Genomic DNA, 18,152 nt, shown 5'->3' on the forward strand with positions numbered 1-18,152 from the left:
CAAATTCACAATTAACGTACAAGCTTCACAGATCATCTTTATATATATAAGGGTATTTAATGTCCTCTATAAGAAACTATTTCCTCTTCAAGGCTCTTTCAGGCGTTTAACTTTAGGTATATGAGTTTTCCTTGTTTTATCTGTACTGGTCGTTGATTAGATTTAATCTTCGACTGAAAAGTGATATGAGGACATCTACATTAGTATTTTAATACTAGTATTAATAAATTTCTATTTAAATATAAGGGTTCAGTGTTTAGAAAATATTTATTCAAGTCGATAGCAACCATGTACAGAACTCAGAGCAAAAAAAACACAAATACTCGTTTCGTCAGTATGAAGTTTGTCACTCAAAATGTTAGGTGGTTACTTCTCCACTCTGCATGGTGTTTTTTTTATTCGGCTTTGTCTTTTTAAAACAATACACACCAAGTGTAACTGGGTGTGTCACAGGCGCTTATCGTAAAACTAGAAGCTAAACTCAAAAACACATAATAATCTAGTATTTTCAGCTATTTAAAACAAGTGAAGTAATTTAACATTTCCGTGCGTTTGACAGAATTATGCTCTTTATAAACTATAGGTTTACACACATCAATCTTATTGATTTAGAATTGATGAGATATTCGAATATAATTTAACATTTTGCGTTTAACACTACCTTAATTGCGTTTATGATTATATTTGAAGAGGGTACGTTCATGTGGAAAGGGTTAATGGGGTAGCTAAGGTGGGTGTAAATTTACACGCTCAATTTGTAATTTAACATCTAAGGAATGCCTCACATATAATCTTTGAAGGACGTTAACAGTACGTATTTTTCTCCTCCTCCTATTCACGACACTTAGAAGTCAACTGCAAGGCTCTGCCACAGAAGAGGCAAGTTTGGTGTTGCTTGGAAACAGACTGTCTTGAATTCTTACTAAAAAAGCAGCATCTCGCTTTTATACCCGCGAGATCAGCACGGGGAGATGCAGGTGTCAAAGGAGCATGTCTGTTAGTCCAGGATATACTGTTATCTGGAATGCAAGTTACGGCGCCTGGGATTGTAGACAAGAATGTCCAGGGCTTCAGGGCACCACAGAGCTTCACTGGAACATGAAGTGCACATGTGCACATTTGCACAGCATGAGCGCTGCAACCCTGTGCTGACAGCAACTGGCTGATGATGACTCAAGGAGGAGCTGTTTGTGTGGCGCACATTCTCTCTCGATATAGCCAGAACTTTCCAAGGCTCCCGGAGCTATCCTCAGAACTTTGGTCTCAGAGTTGACCGGGCTAATTCCAGACATTTCCAACCCCTTTCAACACGTCACCCAACAGATTCTATAAAGGAGGTACTCGGCAGGGCATAATGGCACAATTCACGCAACCAAGAAGCTTTTATAGCATGAAGACACAGTCACCAATGGTACAGATGTCTACTAACGACCCATTGCCCCCTGGCTGGGAAATTAAAATTGACCCGCAGACAGGATGGCCCTTTTTCGTGGATCATAACAACCGCACAACCACCTGGAACGACCCCAGACACGACGTGAAAAAGGTAGGCGAATAACAGTGTGAATAATATACCAGATGCAGCAATGTGCGTGATTACGTTGGAAGTTTGTAATTTGTGTGGTCGTGATGCCGACATAATTTGTGAGCTCCCCGAAACCCGTTTAATTCATTTACTTTTTATGACTACGGATTCCGGTACCATTTCATCTACAAATCACAACGGATTTGATCAAGAGCACCTTCCAGTTTTAACAAACGAGTTAGGATACTGTTATGGAAGCGATAATTATTTATTAATTTGCTCCTGCGCAGGGATTTCTTATACTGGAACAAATCCAGAATACATGGACGACAGAATACATCTACCAAATATGCAGTCTGATAGTTTACCATGAAAATGAATAGTGTGGATGAACATGCATCTTGACAGCATTGTACGGGTGGAGAGCGATCCTGCTGATGCCCTTTAATATTCCCGTGTCAAGATCCAGAGGCTGTTTTGTGTGTATGACGCACTGCAGTTCTATGTGAAGCCATTCCATTCAGTATTTGGACCTTTTCACAATGGTTATTTAAAGCTTCTTATTACATCAGCAAAGTGAGATTCACAGACTTTGATCTCCGTGTAAGCTTTAGTATAAACATTTTCCTCCTTGCCTAAAAGTTTCCCTTAAAAGGGATGGGGCGTTCTAGAAAAATAAATCACTTCTGCGCAGCTTAATGTATTGTGAAGTTTCATTGTCAGATATATTAAATCTCTGTTGGTCTCCCACCAATAAATGAGGAAATACTGTATAGGAAGGTTTAAGAAAGATACACAAAACAATTCATATGAGCAATATGCCCATTCTCGTTAAGTGCAAATCTGAACCTCTGTAAACAGCTATAGAAAATTAGAGCTTTCTCCCAGTGTCTAGGCATGCTGAAAGATTTTAGATGGTGGACACAGAGCCAGCCAGTTGGCATCTTGCATTTATAAGGTCGACACTTGCAGTTGTCCAAAGTTAGTGACACTGAGAATCTGCTCGAAAGAAACAGCTGTCAGGAGATAAAATTGGTGCAATGGTGGTGGTATATGTTCAGTCAGCAAGAGTTCAGAGGTTGTCTTTGTCTGCTTTTCACTCTTACTAGAAAAAAAAAGTTTTCAAGTATTTATGGGAGTACAGCAGAAGTTTTCAAAGTAAAAAAAAACTAAGCAAAGCTAAAAGTGCATAAGGCTAAATTAAAAAATTTCATGAGAGTCCATCTGTAAATACTTAGACTACCTTATGTAGTGTGGAGAAAAAGTACACGCCATTAAGATTTTAAGGTTTAACACATTTAGACATTTTTAAACTTTACCTAGTTCTCACCAAGTCTTAATAGTAGATCAAATCAAATGCATTTAACAAAAATGTAACTTTGTCGTTGTTTATTAAAAAAAAAATAATCACCCAACATTCAATATCTTTGTGTGAAAAAGTAAGTTACTATTTCTCTACCATCACAATTAAGAATTAAGAGGGTATCTACTGTAAAATCAGGTGCGCCAAAACATGTGTAAATGATTAATTGACCAACTGAAAGTGATTTTTACCCGTATATTAAATCAGAAACGTAATCAGTTTTTAGCACTAAAGGTCATGGTAACATTATGCCCAGATCAAAAGAAATCTGTGAAAGAACTGTTGTTACTTATCAGTCTGAGAAGGGTTACAAAGTCATTTCCAAACAATATGAAGTCCATCATTCCACAATAAGAAAGATCATCTACAAATGCTGAAAATTTAAGACTTCCAATCCACCCAGGAGTTTATTCTACCAAATTCTCTCCAAGATCTGATAGTTTGATGCCCATGGTTACATCCAGGGATTTCATGCTGTGGTAAATGTCAGAGCTCATGAGTCCACCATTGGAAACAGAGTGAATAAGAATATCTTTCATGGAGGGATAGCAAGAAGGAAACCTCTGCAATGTAAGAAGACTGCTGCACAGCACCTGAATGAAAAAGCAAGACTTCTGAAAGAGTGTGCTCTGGACAGATGAGTCAAAAGTGGCATTGTTTCTGCATAAAGCAAAACGAGTTTGCCGAAAGGCAGCATTTGGTTTTGGCCAGACGTTCCTTATAACAGCCATTAAGCATGGTGGTGGGAGGGTAATGGTTTGGGACCTGGACATTTTGCTATCACCTCGTCTGATATGAATTCTACAGTATACCAGAGTATTCCAGAGGAAACTGTGAGACCATCTGTTTGAAGTCTAAAACTAAACCAAAAGTGGCTCATAGAACAGGACAATGATCCAGAACCCACAACCAAATTTATAAGAGAATGGCTCAGAAAGAAGAAATTCAGGATTTTGGAATGGCCAAGTCTTATAAGGAAGAGTGGGCCAGAATTCCTCCCGGTGAATGTGGGAGACTGATCGACTCTTACAGGAAGCATTTAATTCAAGTTACTGCTGCTAAATGATGGCTGATTTTGTAAAAATAAATAATAACAAAGTAGAATTACTGTGTTGTTTGACAAATGAGGTTATGTTTACTACTGTTAGAACTAGGTGAAGGTCAAATATGTCTATGTTAAATTATAAAATGATAACCGATAAGGTATCATAAAATGATAAGGGAATACACTTATTTTCACCACACCGTATATTTAACCTGTGTATTAACATATGTAGACCTTTATAATAATGTCTCCAGGTCCGCACTATACTGAAAACTTTTAGGCACCATGTACACACTGCGTCAATCCCATGCATAAGGTGTTGATGAAAAATCTATATTACACATATTTGTATACACAACATATAAAAGGTATGGTTTTCAGTGTTTTTGGAGAATTAATGTAAAGAGCTAGAAATTGATCTGTTGTGCGTGACATCTCTATAATTCTTCTTTTACTTGTGTAATATTATAAGCTCCACGTTTTTCAAGAGTGGAAGAGTAAAATATGTTTTTGAGTGGTGCTCTGACATTAGCTTAAGGCCTGTGATCTTGTCTCATCTGTCGGCACAGTACTGTGTAATTTGGTGGTGCTGGATGCCATATAAAAATTGGCAGGTGATGCCCGCAATGTCTCTGAACTAATTAAATACAATGATTTACCAGAAATGGTAAACATAAATCTATGTAATGATATTGTTTGGCGCAGAGTGACTGCTAGGCTGAGTTTGAAAATGAAATGAATGTGGCAACACCCTGCTTATCCTTGTGTATGCAACCTTTGAAGAAAGTACTGCCATAATTGTTTAATATAATTAAAACTTGAAAATGTAATTCAAATATGCATTCTGCACTTAAACAGCATTAGGATAGAACATTTGTATTTTCAAACTGATGTCTTCTCCAGACATGTCATAAAGACCTAGTAAGAGGAAAGCACAATTCCTTTTGCTGGAATTTAAGTTTTTGAAAAAGCCTTCCAGCTAGTGATTAAACACTAGCTAAAGTCCAGGACAGGCACAAGACTAAAGACTTACAGTTAAAAAATTATGAGTAAAATACAGCTCTTATGCTTCAGTACAGTCTACAGTAAATACAAGCCAGTCATTACCGAAATACATCTAAAACTTTAAAACAACCGAAGGTCCAGTGCATGGGTTAATGTCAGGGGCTCTAGCCCCAGTGTTTTTGATTATTTTATTACTGCATTGTTCTATTCCTCTGTGACAGTTTACTCTTTGTGCTGCCCAGGAGGGGCAGAGGTAGAGGTCCAATTACAAGCATAACATAGTCTATCACTCACAAAAACAAAGCAAGTTGGCTTGCAGTGCACTTTGCTGTGAAGAAGGATGTGCAAAACATGATCTAAACCTTGAGTCTTGAAAATGAGAGCATTAGGCATATGCATGTCTTTTCATAAGAAAACAACAATGTTTTGAACTGTCCAAAAACTGGAGATCTGCTTCTTTCTTGTTCTTATGTTTTTCTTAGATTCTGACGTACTTTTTAGTATGTATTTTAAACTCTTTGTTAAATTTCAAATTATTTATACAAAAAGTAATTCTCTCAGAATAGTCAGAAAATCGAGGCTAAAAATGTAAAAAACACGCCTAGTAAAGGTCCATTGCGGTTTTCCCCTAAGCCCTAAGCAGTTGTCACTTTGGTGTGTTAATAGTGCTGTTCAAAGAAATGACAAAAGAGGATCCCAACAGAAAAAGCTTTAACCGCTAAGCAGTCTCCTATCCTAGACCTGGAATGCCCCCAGTCCAGTGGCATTTATAGGTCACTGTAAATCACCAGTTTTTTAAAGATATGGATCAGTTTCTTGGTGATCAGTTAAGCAAGTAAATGGTTAAAGTAAATAACTTTGAAATAATTTTGACCAAATGACCTTCTGACCTTCCAGCCCACAGTTGTCTTAATTGAGCAGATGAAGATATGTTGATCAACAACACATAGGTGTTTCCCAGTCCTGAGAAAAATGCGACAGCACCAGTATTGAAGACCTACTATTGTGTGGTGATAAACACAGAGCTTTACATAGAATTGTATCTTTAATAGCAAATGCTATATTAGCACAAAGTGCACAAAAAGCAATGGAAAATCACCGCCTGAGGTACTGGAAAGCTAAAAGCAGAAAAATGGTGTAGAACAGTTTCATGCTGCATTTAAATACGCCCTCTATGTCTTTGTGGGAATGTGTAAAGATCACAGGATTGCAGTCAGCTCAGCACATTCTCCTGCCACTACGAGATTATTTTTTAAATGTTTAAAGCTTCTATTTTAGCTTAGTTAGGTCCTTCTTATTATTTAAAAAGCAGAATGTCTTGGTTTCTACACTCCACAGGTTATTGACATATTAATGCAAAGGGAGCCTCTTAACCTTAATATGATTGCCATAATTTAGTCTATACAATGCCATATTATGAGTATATTTTTGTCATGCTAGCACATGCATCATGAAATCTTTACAAAAAAACAATAAAAAATTAATTGACCCAGTTTTCTCATTGAAACTTCAGTTTGTGGGAGTACGTTGTTTTCTTTCAATGTTGTGATTGTGTGCAACATCATATTGCTGCCTCCTTCTGTATCAGGCCTTTTCGACTGAGAAGCCATAAACTTGGGTTCCCATGGCAACTGACGGTTGTGTAGGCCCAGTCGCTATAATATGTATTCTCTCCCACCCAGGGGCATGACTGTTTTAGCTGTGGTGTTTCTATTCTGTGATAGATGGAACATATTATGAACATACTGTGGAATTCAGAGTTTATTTTACTTATTAGTATAAACAAATTCATTTACTATTGAATAATTCAAGTGAGTTAAACGTTTCGTCAAGAGCTTGTAAGCAGATCACAGGGCTGTTTTAGTTTCTGAAAGGTATTTTTGTACAGGAGTGGAAAGACAGACTATAGAAGATACTTGGAGTTTCTTTAGCTTTCTGTCTAAAACCTTAATTTGATTTGCTTTTTTCTAAGGAATAGTGTTTGCATTATACATATAAACATGAAATTCTGTATTCATATGTTTTTGTTTGTGTTTACTGAATTTAAATGTCTCAATGCACTTTCTGCTACCAAATGAGCTGTTAAAAAGTCCACCTCTTCATTTCCAAAGAAAACTGCAAATGAACTTGTCTGACAATAAGCAATGAATCACCTTGTAATTGACTAGTTTATTCTATGAATTCTGTTCTGTGCTGTTTCTCATTACTCTGGGAAAGTGCCTTACCATAGATACCATTGTCCCAAATTAGGCCTAACAGTCATAAGACTTATAAAAGAAATCAGTGTAAGAGGGAAATTGATTTCTCTTGTCCTTATATTATTTCAGTACAGCTGAAATGAAGTGCTAAAATTTTTGAAGAAGGATTTGTAATATCTGTATTTTCTTTATTGTCATATGATAGAGTTTATTATTGCTTGAAATGCGGAGCTCTCTGTTGTTGTTGTGTTGTGACTGATGCTGTTGCTAGGCAAATGTAGCACCTATTTCCAACAAGCCAGTGATATGATGGCTTGGATATGTAGGCTGACCCTGAGAGTTTCCATTGACTGCACAGGACTCACAGTTGTGTGGGAACAGTCATTGCTTATCATTTTTTCAGCATCTTAAAGCCTTTTTATGATATGCAGACCTCTGTGGATAAGCGAAGACTTGCCTCGGTTTCTAATCTTGCTGGCTGAAACACGTTTGAATTTCATTTTATTCTGTAGGCCCCAACATGATTGAAACTCAAGTCAAGGAATGTACTGTATTACACTTTATTTATTTAACTTTACAGTACATGCATCTAGTGCGTGTTCTGTATAATGTAATTTAGTAATGAGTCATTATAAGCAATGTCAATATCAGGAAATAACCTGAAATCAGGAAAGACAGTAAAATTTAAAAAGTAAATAAGAATAAGTCAAAGTTAATTGCATTGTGAAAAGTAAAAGCTACTACTTTCTCCTTTTCAGCTTGGAATTAACACTTATTTTGGTCTTTGCATTTAACGCATGCTGACACAGTTCCACACCTGAACCCATGTAAATAAGAATGTCGAATAATGAAAGTTATAATTGACTCAGTAATCTTTTACAGCAGTCTTTCTTAATAGAGTAATATAACATGGCTGTTGTGAGATTTGTTTCAAGAATAGATGTTTCTTGTAGTGTAAGCCAGTGAACATGATGTTGTCCAAAATGGCAGTGCATGCTTCAAGTTCATAATAACAGAAAAAATAGAAATGTTGCAATGTAATGCTAATACATTGATAAGGATATTTGTAGACTAAAAGTATATTTATAACTACACTTCTGTCATCATAAGCGTGATGAGCATGCTTTTTAAAGCTTGATAAAATTGTTTCGATAAAATTCCAGAGACCTGTGTTTCATATGCTAAATATTTTTAGAGCTTTGAATTAATTTGATTCTAGTTATTTTAGTTTCACCATTTTGGGTTTGGAACTGACTACATACTGTCTTCCATTGCACTATATAGTCTGTGTAACCAGTGAACTCTTACCTGTTATTGTGGGGACCAACACCTTGATAAGTACATGGATACAGATGGGATTTCAGCATATAATGGAGAGGAGCTGTTAATGCAAGTTGTTCTTGTTTTCCTTTTTATTTCTTTTGTTCAATTGTCTCTGTCTTATGTATAGCTGTCATATGTTGTCCCTACATATATTATTCACAAACAATTGCGGTGCAAACAAGTTTTCAAAAAGCATCTGGACAGCAGATTAGGGACTAAGTTGTAAGGGGATAAGATCAACAAGTTTACATGTTAGGCTACGTGATGAATAAAGCATTTAGAATTTAAATTGAAATCCAATTCTTACAGAGCCACTGTTGGCAGAATCGTCTAGATGTGCACCAAGTCTGAAATGAAGTAACAGGGGAATCCTGACAAGATAAACTATTCCTTTAAGATCTGGTTGTGATCTCATTTTTCTTGTGAGAGGCGGAAAAGCCAGTGTCTATGCAGCATCTTTGGATGTTCTGATGTCATTCGGAACAGGGAAAGGTTGAACAGATGTACTGAAATATATTCAGACTAAATTAAATACACTACATCAAGCATTGCTGTGTGCCAGATCACCCTAAGACAATTTTTAATTGGAAGTGTTTCCCTGAGCAACAGAATAGAAAAAGCATTAAGTAACAGTGTACAATAGATTTACTGTAGGTGTTTCAAGCAAACTATTGACAGTAATTTAAATTGGATTATGAATATTTTATTTTACTGTAGGTGTTTAGGATGTTCTTCAAAAACATAAAGGGATTTTTTTAGTAGCATTCAGTAGTGATTCACTATTTTCGCAATTATACTTTAATCTATTTTATGATCATTGGCTCTAAAATTAATGTTGCACTTCCTCAGAAGCATTCCTTTCAATTTACTAAAATTAAGTACTGGAACAGTTTTCATGTTTATATTTTATATAGAATTAATTTAGTTGGATCAAACTTGAAGAGCTCTTTAATTATGTATGTTTTTGAGTCAATTGAAATCAAGAGCTTTAAACCAGATGTCCAGGATAAAAGAGAGCACAAAAATGACCTGGAGATTGGAGTATGGAGTATGATTTAGAAAGGGGAATTTGTCATTGTGCCTTAAAATCTTTGACCGGCGTGTGCTGTCTTTAGTAGCATAGTAGCATACAGTTGTTAAACCTGCACCCTGAATACAAAAATGAGAGACCCAAACAAGTATGTGAAAGGCAAGATGGAAAAAGAAATGAACAGGTTACAGGGTGACCAAAAGCATGCGGCTTCATAAGATAGTGAAGACAGTGAAAGGACAATTGGCCAGACTCATAGGAAGAAGAGCAGAGCAGCAGATCATTGCAGGACCATCAAAGTACTAAGAGATACATCCAAAAAGGCAACAATGTCCGAAATAGAAAGCAAAGTTTCTCAGAAAGTGAAAAAGTGGAAAACAATGACAGGCTTCTAGGTACAAATAAAACAAATTATTTTATATACAACAGTGCTAAAAAAGCAATAATCTCAAATAGTTATTATCTCACTTAATGTCTCACTTCTGCATGAAGACTGATGTGAAACCAGGACTTCAAATAATAAAATGCTCCTTGATGTTTTATTTAAAAACATACGGGGGTAGTAGTGATTAAGGCTCTGGACGTTGAGCCAAGAAGATGTCTATGGGCCCAAACGCAGCTGTAGAGCAAGGTCTAGTAAATTTCCTTCACTATAAATGCATTTCTATTTCAATCTTTGTTGTCCACAACTATTTGTTCTCAGTTGATATATCTCGGTACATCATTTTAATATTTTAATATTTTAAGTAATTACAAGATATTTTGTACTATCATTATAAGTTATCATGAAAGAACTGAGAAATAGCCAGTAACAGAAATCATTTATGCCTTTACCTGAAAATAATATCTGCATTATAACAGTACATGCTATAAAATAAGAAATTTGCCATCCAAAATGATAAACTGAATTTCTTTGTGTATCTTGCATAACAGAATGGGTTTTATCTTTCTGGGAAAAAAGAAGCTTTGAATCAATGACTTTGTTAAGCTCTTCAGATCTGATTGAATTGCAAGGCGCACTTTGATATGAGGCATGATTCCCTGTAGTCTAAAAAAAAAGACAAAAAAGTGATTTAAGGCTGACTCTTCCTGTGATTCTGGAATGTGTTCAGTTATTTGTGTGGGCGTTCTTAATTTTTAAATAAAAAAGGAACTTCAGCCTATTAACCTTTTACTGTAAAGAATTATATTTTTAAATGAATGTAAGAAAAGTACAACAACTTAAACCTGACTTAAAGGCCATCAGTTCATGCTACTGTCTGGAACCACACTTTGTTGTTATTTTGGGATGTATATGAAAATGGAAGGTTAAGGAATTTTGCAAAAAGGACAAAACTCAACCTCCATCTCTAACAAAGGAGTTTAGTTTAAAAAGCATTCCACAGACATGTATTGATATTGATTCAAGTTCTCTTATATGTTTCTTGTTAGGTTATTAAATTTTCTAATTTCATTTTCTACAGTACCAATATAATAGTCTCATGTTGAAATGTTTAAGGTTTTGTGTCACAGGAACAGTAAAGCTATCATTTAAGAAGTTTGTTACTGTATGTGGGCAATCTAAACTTTTATATCTGTTGTGGATTTCCTGGACAGTTGTTTTAATGAATATCACAGATGTATTCACATTAAAATGTTGATTGCATAAACTTGGCTCCTTCCTTCAACACCACATTTTTTTTCAAGAGCAAGTCTTTTGACAAGCTGTAGTTTTTCCATTAAGCAATTTCCTGAAAATAAGCCACTTCTATTCAATAAAGGGAGCTTTCTGTAATTCATTCATACAGTCCATCTTTGTTTTCTGCAGTTTCAATAATCTTTTTCCATTGCTGTTACCATAGACACTAATGGTTTTCTGCAGGTCCTTGAAAAATACTATCAAATTACAAGAGGTGTGAAAAATGGAGGTCATGATAGAGAACTATAAGTTGACAAAGTAATATCTGTGGCACTTGTCAGATATGCCAGCTGTCTTAAACTTTTCAGTAAAGCTCCCTAACATCTCCGTACATTTTTGATACATGAGAGCACTGAATATTTTTCTCATTGATTATTCTGTCTGAAATTATTGCTCCTAGCATGATAAAGCCCAAACCAGATAAAGCCCAAATGTTGTCTTTAAGAATGTCATACATTGCTACAGACAGATCATGTAACGTTGTTTTTAGGTAAGTCTGGAAATTATGTTAATATTATAGGATATTCTGCTAAATTTAAATATAGAACAAATGTTACAAAATAAGAAGAAACCCATGACAATCTTTTTGTGTTGTCTGAACATATTACCAGTCAGTTTAGTGTCTGTGTGTGTCCTGTGATGGACTGGAGTCCTATCCTGGGTGTATCCCACTTTGCACCTGTTGCTTGCCAGGATAGACTAAGGCTCTCTCCATGTTCCTATATTAAATAAAGAGCTTAGAAGATGGATGGATGTTACATGTAACAATGAAAAAGATCAATTGAAAAAAATCAAAAGCAATGGGCAAAAATATTTTAAAACATCATTAAACATTTACCTTTGTTTCCAAATGTACACTTGTATTTTTTTTATGAGAAAACGACGCAGAAAGTGACAGGTCTTTCAGGAGATTTGATAGTTTAATTTTTTAGTTACTATTATTATTTGACATGACTAATTTTGTAACGTCGAGTTTGTTTTGTATATCAAAAAATGGATGATAAATTAGCCCAACATTGAGGTTTTACGAATGTGGCCTAATGTGTTTTGAGGTGTGTAGATTTTAAACTCTCAAAGTCTTGGAAGATATTCAAAGTGGGCTCATGGCTCATATTCTCACATATTAAGATGTAGCTCCCTGTGCTTTTAAGGCAAAAGGTTTTCTAAAATGATTTCTTTGTGATGGTCTTTCTTCAAGGATGCCCAGGCTTCTTCGAACGGCCCTTGTCTGGCCTCACAGCTGTCTCCCCAGGAGCCTCAGAAGCAGTATCAGAGGGAGGTGAAATACCCAAACCTTCGGCCAGGATACATCCCCATCCCCGTTGTTCATGACAACGTGGATCCCAGGCAGCAGCAGCAACACCCGTACTACTCCTATCCCCAGCCTGCCCCCATGCAGAGGGTCAGGACCGAGGGGCGGGTGCCTTCTCCCACACCAGGTCACACAGGGCGACCCAAGTCCCCCATCAGGCTCCCAGCAGAGGACTGTCCGAGTGATCCACACTGTGGGCAAGGCTTGTCGTCTTCACCTGTCTCACAGGCACCTGAGGTAATTTGTTCTTCATCGTCACACTTGTCTGTTTTCATTAGGGGCTCACTGCTACGTTCTAGGTATGCACACCAGAGAAGCCTCTTGGAAGCGTTTTAAAAACGGTTATTTTTGGAGGGGTTTATTTTACTTTTTAAAAAAAAATGAAATATCCTTTTTAGATCATGAGTCTGATTTGCCTTTGGTCTCCAAATAATAATGGTAAGACATGCAGTGGGTTTCTCTAGAGCAGTTTATTTGAGAGTTATGGCATATAATGTAGCTGTAAGCAGTATATGGCAATATTTTATTATCTTAGTGTTAAGTGATCCAGATTTAGTCTGAGTTTCCTCTTTAACAAAATACCAGCTCTCTTCAAATAGGTTTTACAGAAAATATGCAATAGTTAAAAGCTAACCCACCACAGAGAGTACTTGTTTAATAAGACCTACTCAAAGCTACTTTGTCTGTTTCAGGACACACTCATAAAAGTGTCAGAACAATTGAAAATGATTAGGTAGAGCTTACGCAGATCCAGATTCGTTAGCTGTATATGCTCTCTCTCACCACAAAATGTCTCTCTTAATGTGCTGCTATTCTTGTCTTAGTTTCAGACCCTTCACCATGTCCACCATCAGCACCTTCCCCAGACCTCGTGCTCCCACACGGCTCCTGGCCACCAGCCTGCCCGGCCAGGAAGCAGTGGACCCCAGCTTCAGCCTGGTTACATCCCCATACCCGTGATCCACGAGGGGGCAACGGGCCGTTCCCAGGGCCCGCCCACGCCTGTTGTCCACCCCCAGCGTCCCTCTCACATGGACTACCAGCCAGCCTTCTCCCGAATCCAGCCAGAAGAATGGACTGTCCACACAGCCCCTGCCCATTCCAATCGCGACAGGCCAAGCCACGAGACCTCTCCCGTGCAGATTCCCCCCCACGCCAGAGCCCAGTCACCTGTCAAGGCTCAGGTCATGGGAGAGCGTCCACAGGTACAGAATTAGAATGACTAATTGGTTAAACCAATTATGAAAACCAGTCTCAGAATGTTGAAAAGTGACGTTTCATGTACGGTTGCCTTGATACAGGTGAATTTGTTGTCCCAGGGTCAAATCGAGTGCTTGGAAAACATTTTCATTGACCAAATTATAACACTTTACATAGGAGCTTTGTAAAATAAAATTGATTTTAGGAGTCTGTCCCTTCTCCTTAAACTTTAAAAAAACATTCCGTACTGTTACCATACTATCCCTGTGCCACGTTTTTGCTCTTATGATTTGGTTTTCCTGAATGTGCTTTTACTCATTAGATTATCCTTTTGCCTTGACATATATTTGTAACATTTGTAATAAACTGGTATCCTTGTAATTAGATTTCACCAAACAATTCGGAGGTCAACAGGTTGTAAAAAGTAAAATAAATAAATTCTGTTTTCCTCAGGTTCAACATCATATTGTACAGCAGGAGTCTCCTCCTAAATTTTACCACGAGGAGCATGGCAGCCCACCAGGATTTGAAATGCCTCAAGGGTTTGCCCAGGCAGTCCATAGAGATGCTGAGGCAAGACAGCCTCCTGAGAAACAAGAGAAGACAGAGGTCAAAGTCCAAGTGCCAGTAAAATCTGAACCCCAAGAATTTAGGCCAGTGCCAGAAGAGGTTCATCCACAGAAGATGGAGGAATCAGTGGAATTACCTCCAAGACACCCAGGCCTGGAAAAAGTTCAGCAGATTGTGGAGAGGGTGCAGAAGTTAGAAGAGGAGGTAAAATATTTTGATGGGAAGAAGAACGACAAAAAGTACCTGATACTGGAAGAGCTTTTAACAAAAGAACTGCTAGCCCTGGACTCTGTTGACCCTGAAGGCCGGGATGATGTGAGGCAGGCAAGGAGAGATGGGGTCCGCAAGGTGCAGAACATTTTGGAAGGACTCGAGCTGATTGGTGAGGAGCAGAAGTATTGTGAAGGCCCACAGTCCGTTAGTGAGGGCTCTGTGGAAGGCAGTAGCCCCCCAAGCAAAGGGGAATCAAACAGAATTGGTCACGTGGATGCCACAATGGAGAAGGAGATCTCCTAACAGCACTGCCGAAGCTGGAAATAAAAAGAAAAGCACAGATAAAAAGACAATTTGCTGCTCTAAATCACTTATATTCCTGTAGTTTTGAATGAACTTATAAAATGCATGCCTTAAGGACTTTAACGGCAGTTGTGTTACGCCATCTTGTAGATGACTGGGAAGGAAGTTCATATTTGTATCAACAAGAGCACTTCGCAAAGTAATGAAAACTTTTTACTGTTGGGACTATCGCGGTTAGATCAATGAAAGAGATATCTGTAAAAGGAACGTCATTATTTCTGAAACTGAAGAGTCAAGAAATGGCCTTTATTAAAAAGCCACTACCTTGAGACATATTTTGGATGTAGTTTTATCTTTTTTTAGTGTCTGTTAATGCAGGTTACATTCAGTTCATATTCAGTACATTTCTCACTGCAAACTGTACAGAATGTAGCTGTTACTAAGCATATAAACACTTGGAGTTTTTTTTTCCTTTGGCAGATGTTGCTTCCTGAAGATACAAATATTTGATTTCAGATGAATTCTTTACAGCAATACATTCTAGCATTCTGTTTGTTATGTTTTTAAACCTTATGTGAGTGCAGTTAGCTCTGGGTAGAGATTTGTGTTATTCTCAGTCAGTTTGCTCCACTTGCTTTGCTAACTTCAGGGCGCAGTCTCATCTCGGCATTGCAGTCTTCAAGTTATCTTTGTAGTAACAGATTTAAATTTGTTTTAAATTTAATGTTTAAAATATTTGTGGAAAAGGTAAAGAACATCTAAACTATGTTAAGCAGTCTGTAAAATGTCTTTAACTTTCTCCACAACTTGTTATAAACAGACTTTGTCAGTGTTCTGAGGTTACACAGTCAGGAGCACTTTTGTCGGAGGGATTATTGTGCCTGTAATGTCCCACACTCACAGTAATGCTTTGCATGAAGTCATTCTTTACTACAGACAGACTGAGAAGGCAGTGCTCAACTGCTGCAATCAATGATTTTTACCACATGTGTTCAAATGAGTAAATGTTTACAGGCATTGGAGTTATAAATGCTAATAGGCCTTTGGGAAGCCATCTTTAGACACAGAAAGTGAAAAGTCCTTGACATCTACACCAGGCCAAATAAATGTTTTCACATAGCATAATGTACCAAATTGTACAGAGCAGCTTTTTGTTAATCAAAAACAAATTCACTGTATTGTGTGTGGTTACTTATAATACGCAAAAACATGACAGAGTTAAATAACACTGATGGAGTGCTATGAAAATAAAAGAAAACCAGTGAAATTTACTTTATGTACACTTTCGTGTAAGACAGGCAACATCTGATGTGGAATACAGAAACATATCAGAGAGGTGAAGGAAAATGCTTTATGATTTAAGACAATAATCCAAAAATAGTATTCATATAATTTCCCAGCTGTACCAGGGATAGAGAGGCTTATTCTCATCACCTTTAATGCTACAGTACAAGTATGATTTTGCACTAAGAGATTTAGAATAGTTTTAAAATAACAACATTTAAAATCCCTGTTGTAAATTAACATGAAAGCATGGATCGCTCACAGCAATGCTCTAGTAGGGTTTTTGTTCAGTAGCATAAATTAATGTACAAATATTGCCAGTACAAACAGTTGTGTCAAGGGGAGTTAAAAAGTAGTGTTGTGCTAACACATTTCTAAATTAGGAACAAACAGAGCAGCTCTGTGTGTATGTGAGAGGGTCTTTTCACACAAGCAGAGCAATGACAGTGGTTCAAACTGTCTTTGTGCTGTAAAATCTGATTTAACAGCTTCTGTAAGAGAATCCCATTTATGGCACCACAGTGCTCTATCACTGTCTTATACTCTTTTGATTAATTGGCTGACTTCATAAAAAAATTGGAATGTAATGCACTCAAGTAATTGAAACCCTTATTATTCTCATAAATTGGTATCATATGATAAAGGTCTTTGATCTTTTGCCAAACTTGTGGGAATTGTAATCCTAACCTGTAAACAGCACAAATCTTGCATAACACAAAGAAGTGAATATATAAGCCTATGTGATTCATGGCCTTACTTTTCCCATGATAAAACTTTTAAGTTCCATTAAATTTGTATAATGTTCATACAAACTTTTGAAAATTCTGTTGTTCTGGGCAATAGCTTATTCATCAAAACTTATCTTGATTTGACACCTAATTCCATTGGAATTATTGCTTTGCTTATGACAAGAGCTAATTGGAAATGTGAGATACAAGTGGTATGGATATGGTACCGTCAATAAAAACCTTCTAATATAAATCCTGGCATTTGCCAGCAGTCCTTGCTGAGCTTCTGGAAATAGCCTCTAAATAAAATCCCATTCTCTCTTGTCTCTGCTGTAGGGGCTTTCGTATTTAGTTTATTATTAGAATGGGCAATCATAAACCATCCATATGGTGCCTTGTGACTGCTCTCCTGTATTAAAAGAAAGCAGGCATGGAGATCAGTCAGTTTGACTGTTGGGCACTTTAAGGAATGTTCTGAGTATTGTGTGTTGGATTATTTAAGTGTGAAGGAGTTTTCTGTTGTTGTTTTTGTTTACCTATTCAGTAAAATAAAAATAAAAACTACTTCAATACTCCTGTCCTTTGTGGGTTAATTTTATAGATCCCTGTTTTATTTATTCATTGCTTTTGTGTTCGTGTTCAAATGATAGAAGGACATGGATTTGTTTTTTTATTTGCTTCCCTCTCAGTCTTAGCACTAACTGCTGAAGGGTTTTACAATCAGATCCTTGATTTGATCTCTCAGTCAAAAATGAAGGACCCATCAAGAGAACTCAGGAAACATAATATAAAAAAGAAAAAGGAATACTGTGCTGACAACACTAGAAAAATAATGAATAATAATTTCAAACAGTAATGAGGAGGATTCTATAGGTGACCCTTAAATGCAGCCATTCAAAATGCACAGTACAACCCTTACCGCACGCAACTACCCACAAGCCACCGCAGTCTACCGCGGTAAGTGATTGGCTGGCCAAAATGACCTACAGGAGCACTCGTGGTGCATTGGTCGGTAGTGAAAAGATTTAATCATTTAATCTCTTTACTGTGCACGTTTTAATCCGCTTAGTATTGAATATATGGAATTTTACCACTAAAGGGAAATTTTAAATTTACAAAAGGTGCAACACATGTTTGCTTCTGTGTGGTTTTCTGTAGTTGTCATGCTAACTATTCCTCTAAATATTCAGGTGGGTAGCTGCATCATCATGCGTAGGCTTACACCTGAAGAAGGTTCCACGGCCGAAACGTTGTGTTTTCTTTCTTCTTTTTTTCAGCATGGAGTAAACCTATTATTTGTTCCTATTCCTCTAAATGCTACTTAGTGAAAAAGACCAAATGTTGGATTTTCAATTACTATTGTGAGGGAGCTTCA

At 37.0% G+C, this 18,152-nt stretch overlaps 1 protein-coding gene across 1 annotated transcript; it reads left to right on the forward strand.

Moving 5' to 3' along the window:
- The first annotated feature begins 909 nt into the window (after window positions 1–909).
- Window positions 910–17,349, forward strand: bag3 (BCL2 associated athanogene 3). Its single transcript, XM_015347395.2, has 4 exons — window positions 910–1,546; window positions 12,366–12,716; window positions 13,304–13,684; window positions 14,133–17,349. Exons 1-4 carry the CDS (start codon window positions 1,355–1,357, stop codon window positions 14,763–14,765), a joined length of 1,557 nt encoding a protein of 518 aa, XP_015202881.2. The 5' UTR covers window positions 910–1,354; the 3' UTR covers window positions 14,766–17,349.
- The last annotated feature ends 803 nt before the right edge of the window (window positions 17,350–18,152 follow it).

This window comes from Lepisosteus oculatus, chromosome 4, assembly GCF_040954835.1.
Source record: "Lepisosteus oculatus isolate fLepOcu1 chromosome 4, fLepOcu1.hap2, whole genome shotgun sequence".
In the NCBI taxonomy this organism is placed as follows: Eukaryota; Metazoa; Chordata; class Actinopteri; order Semionotiformes; family Lepisosteidae; genus Lepisosteus; species Lepisosteus oculatus.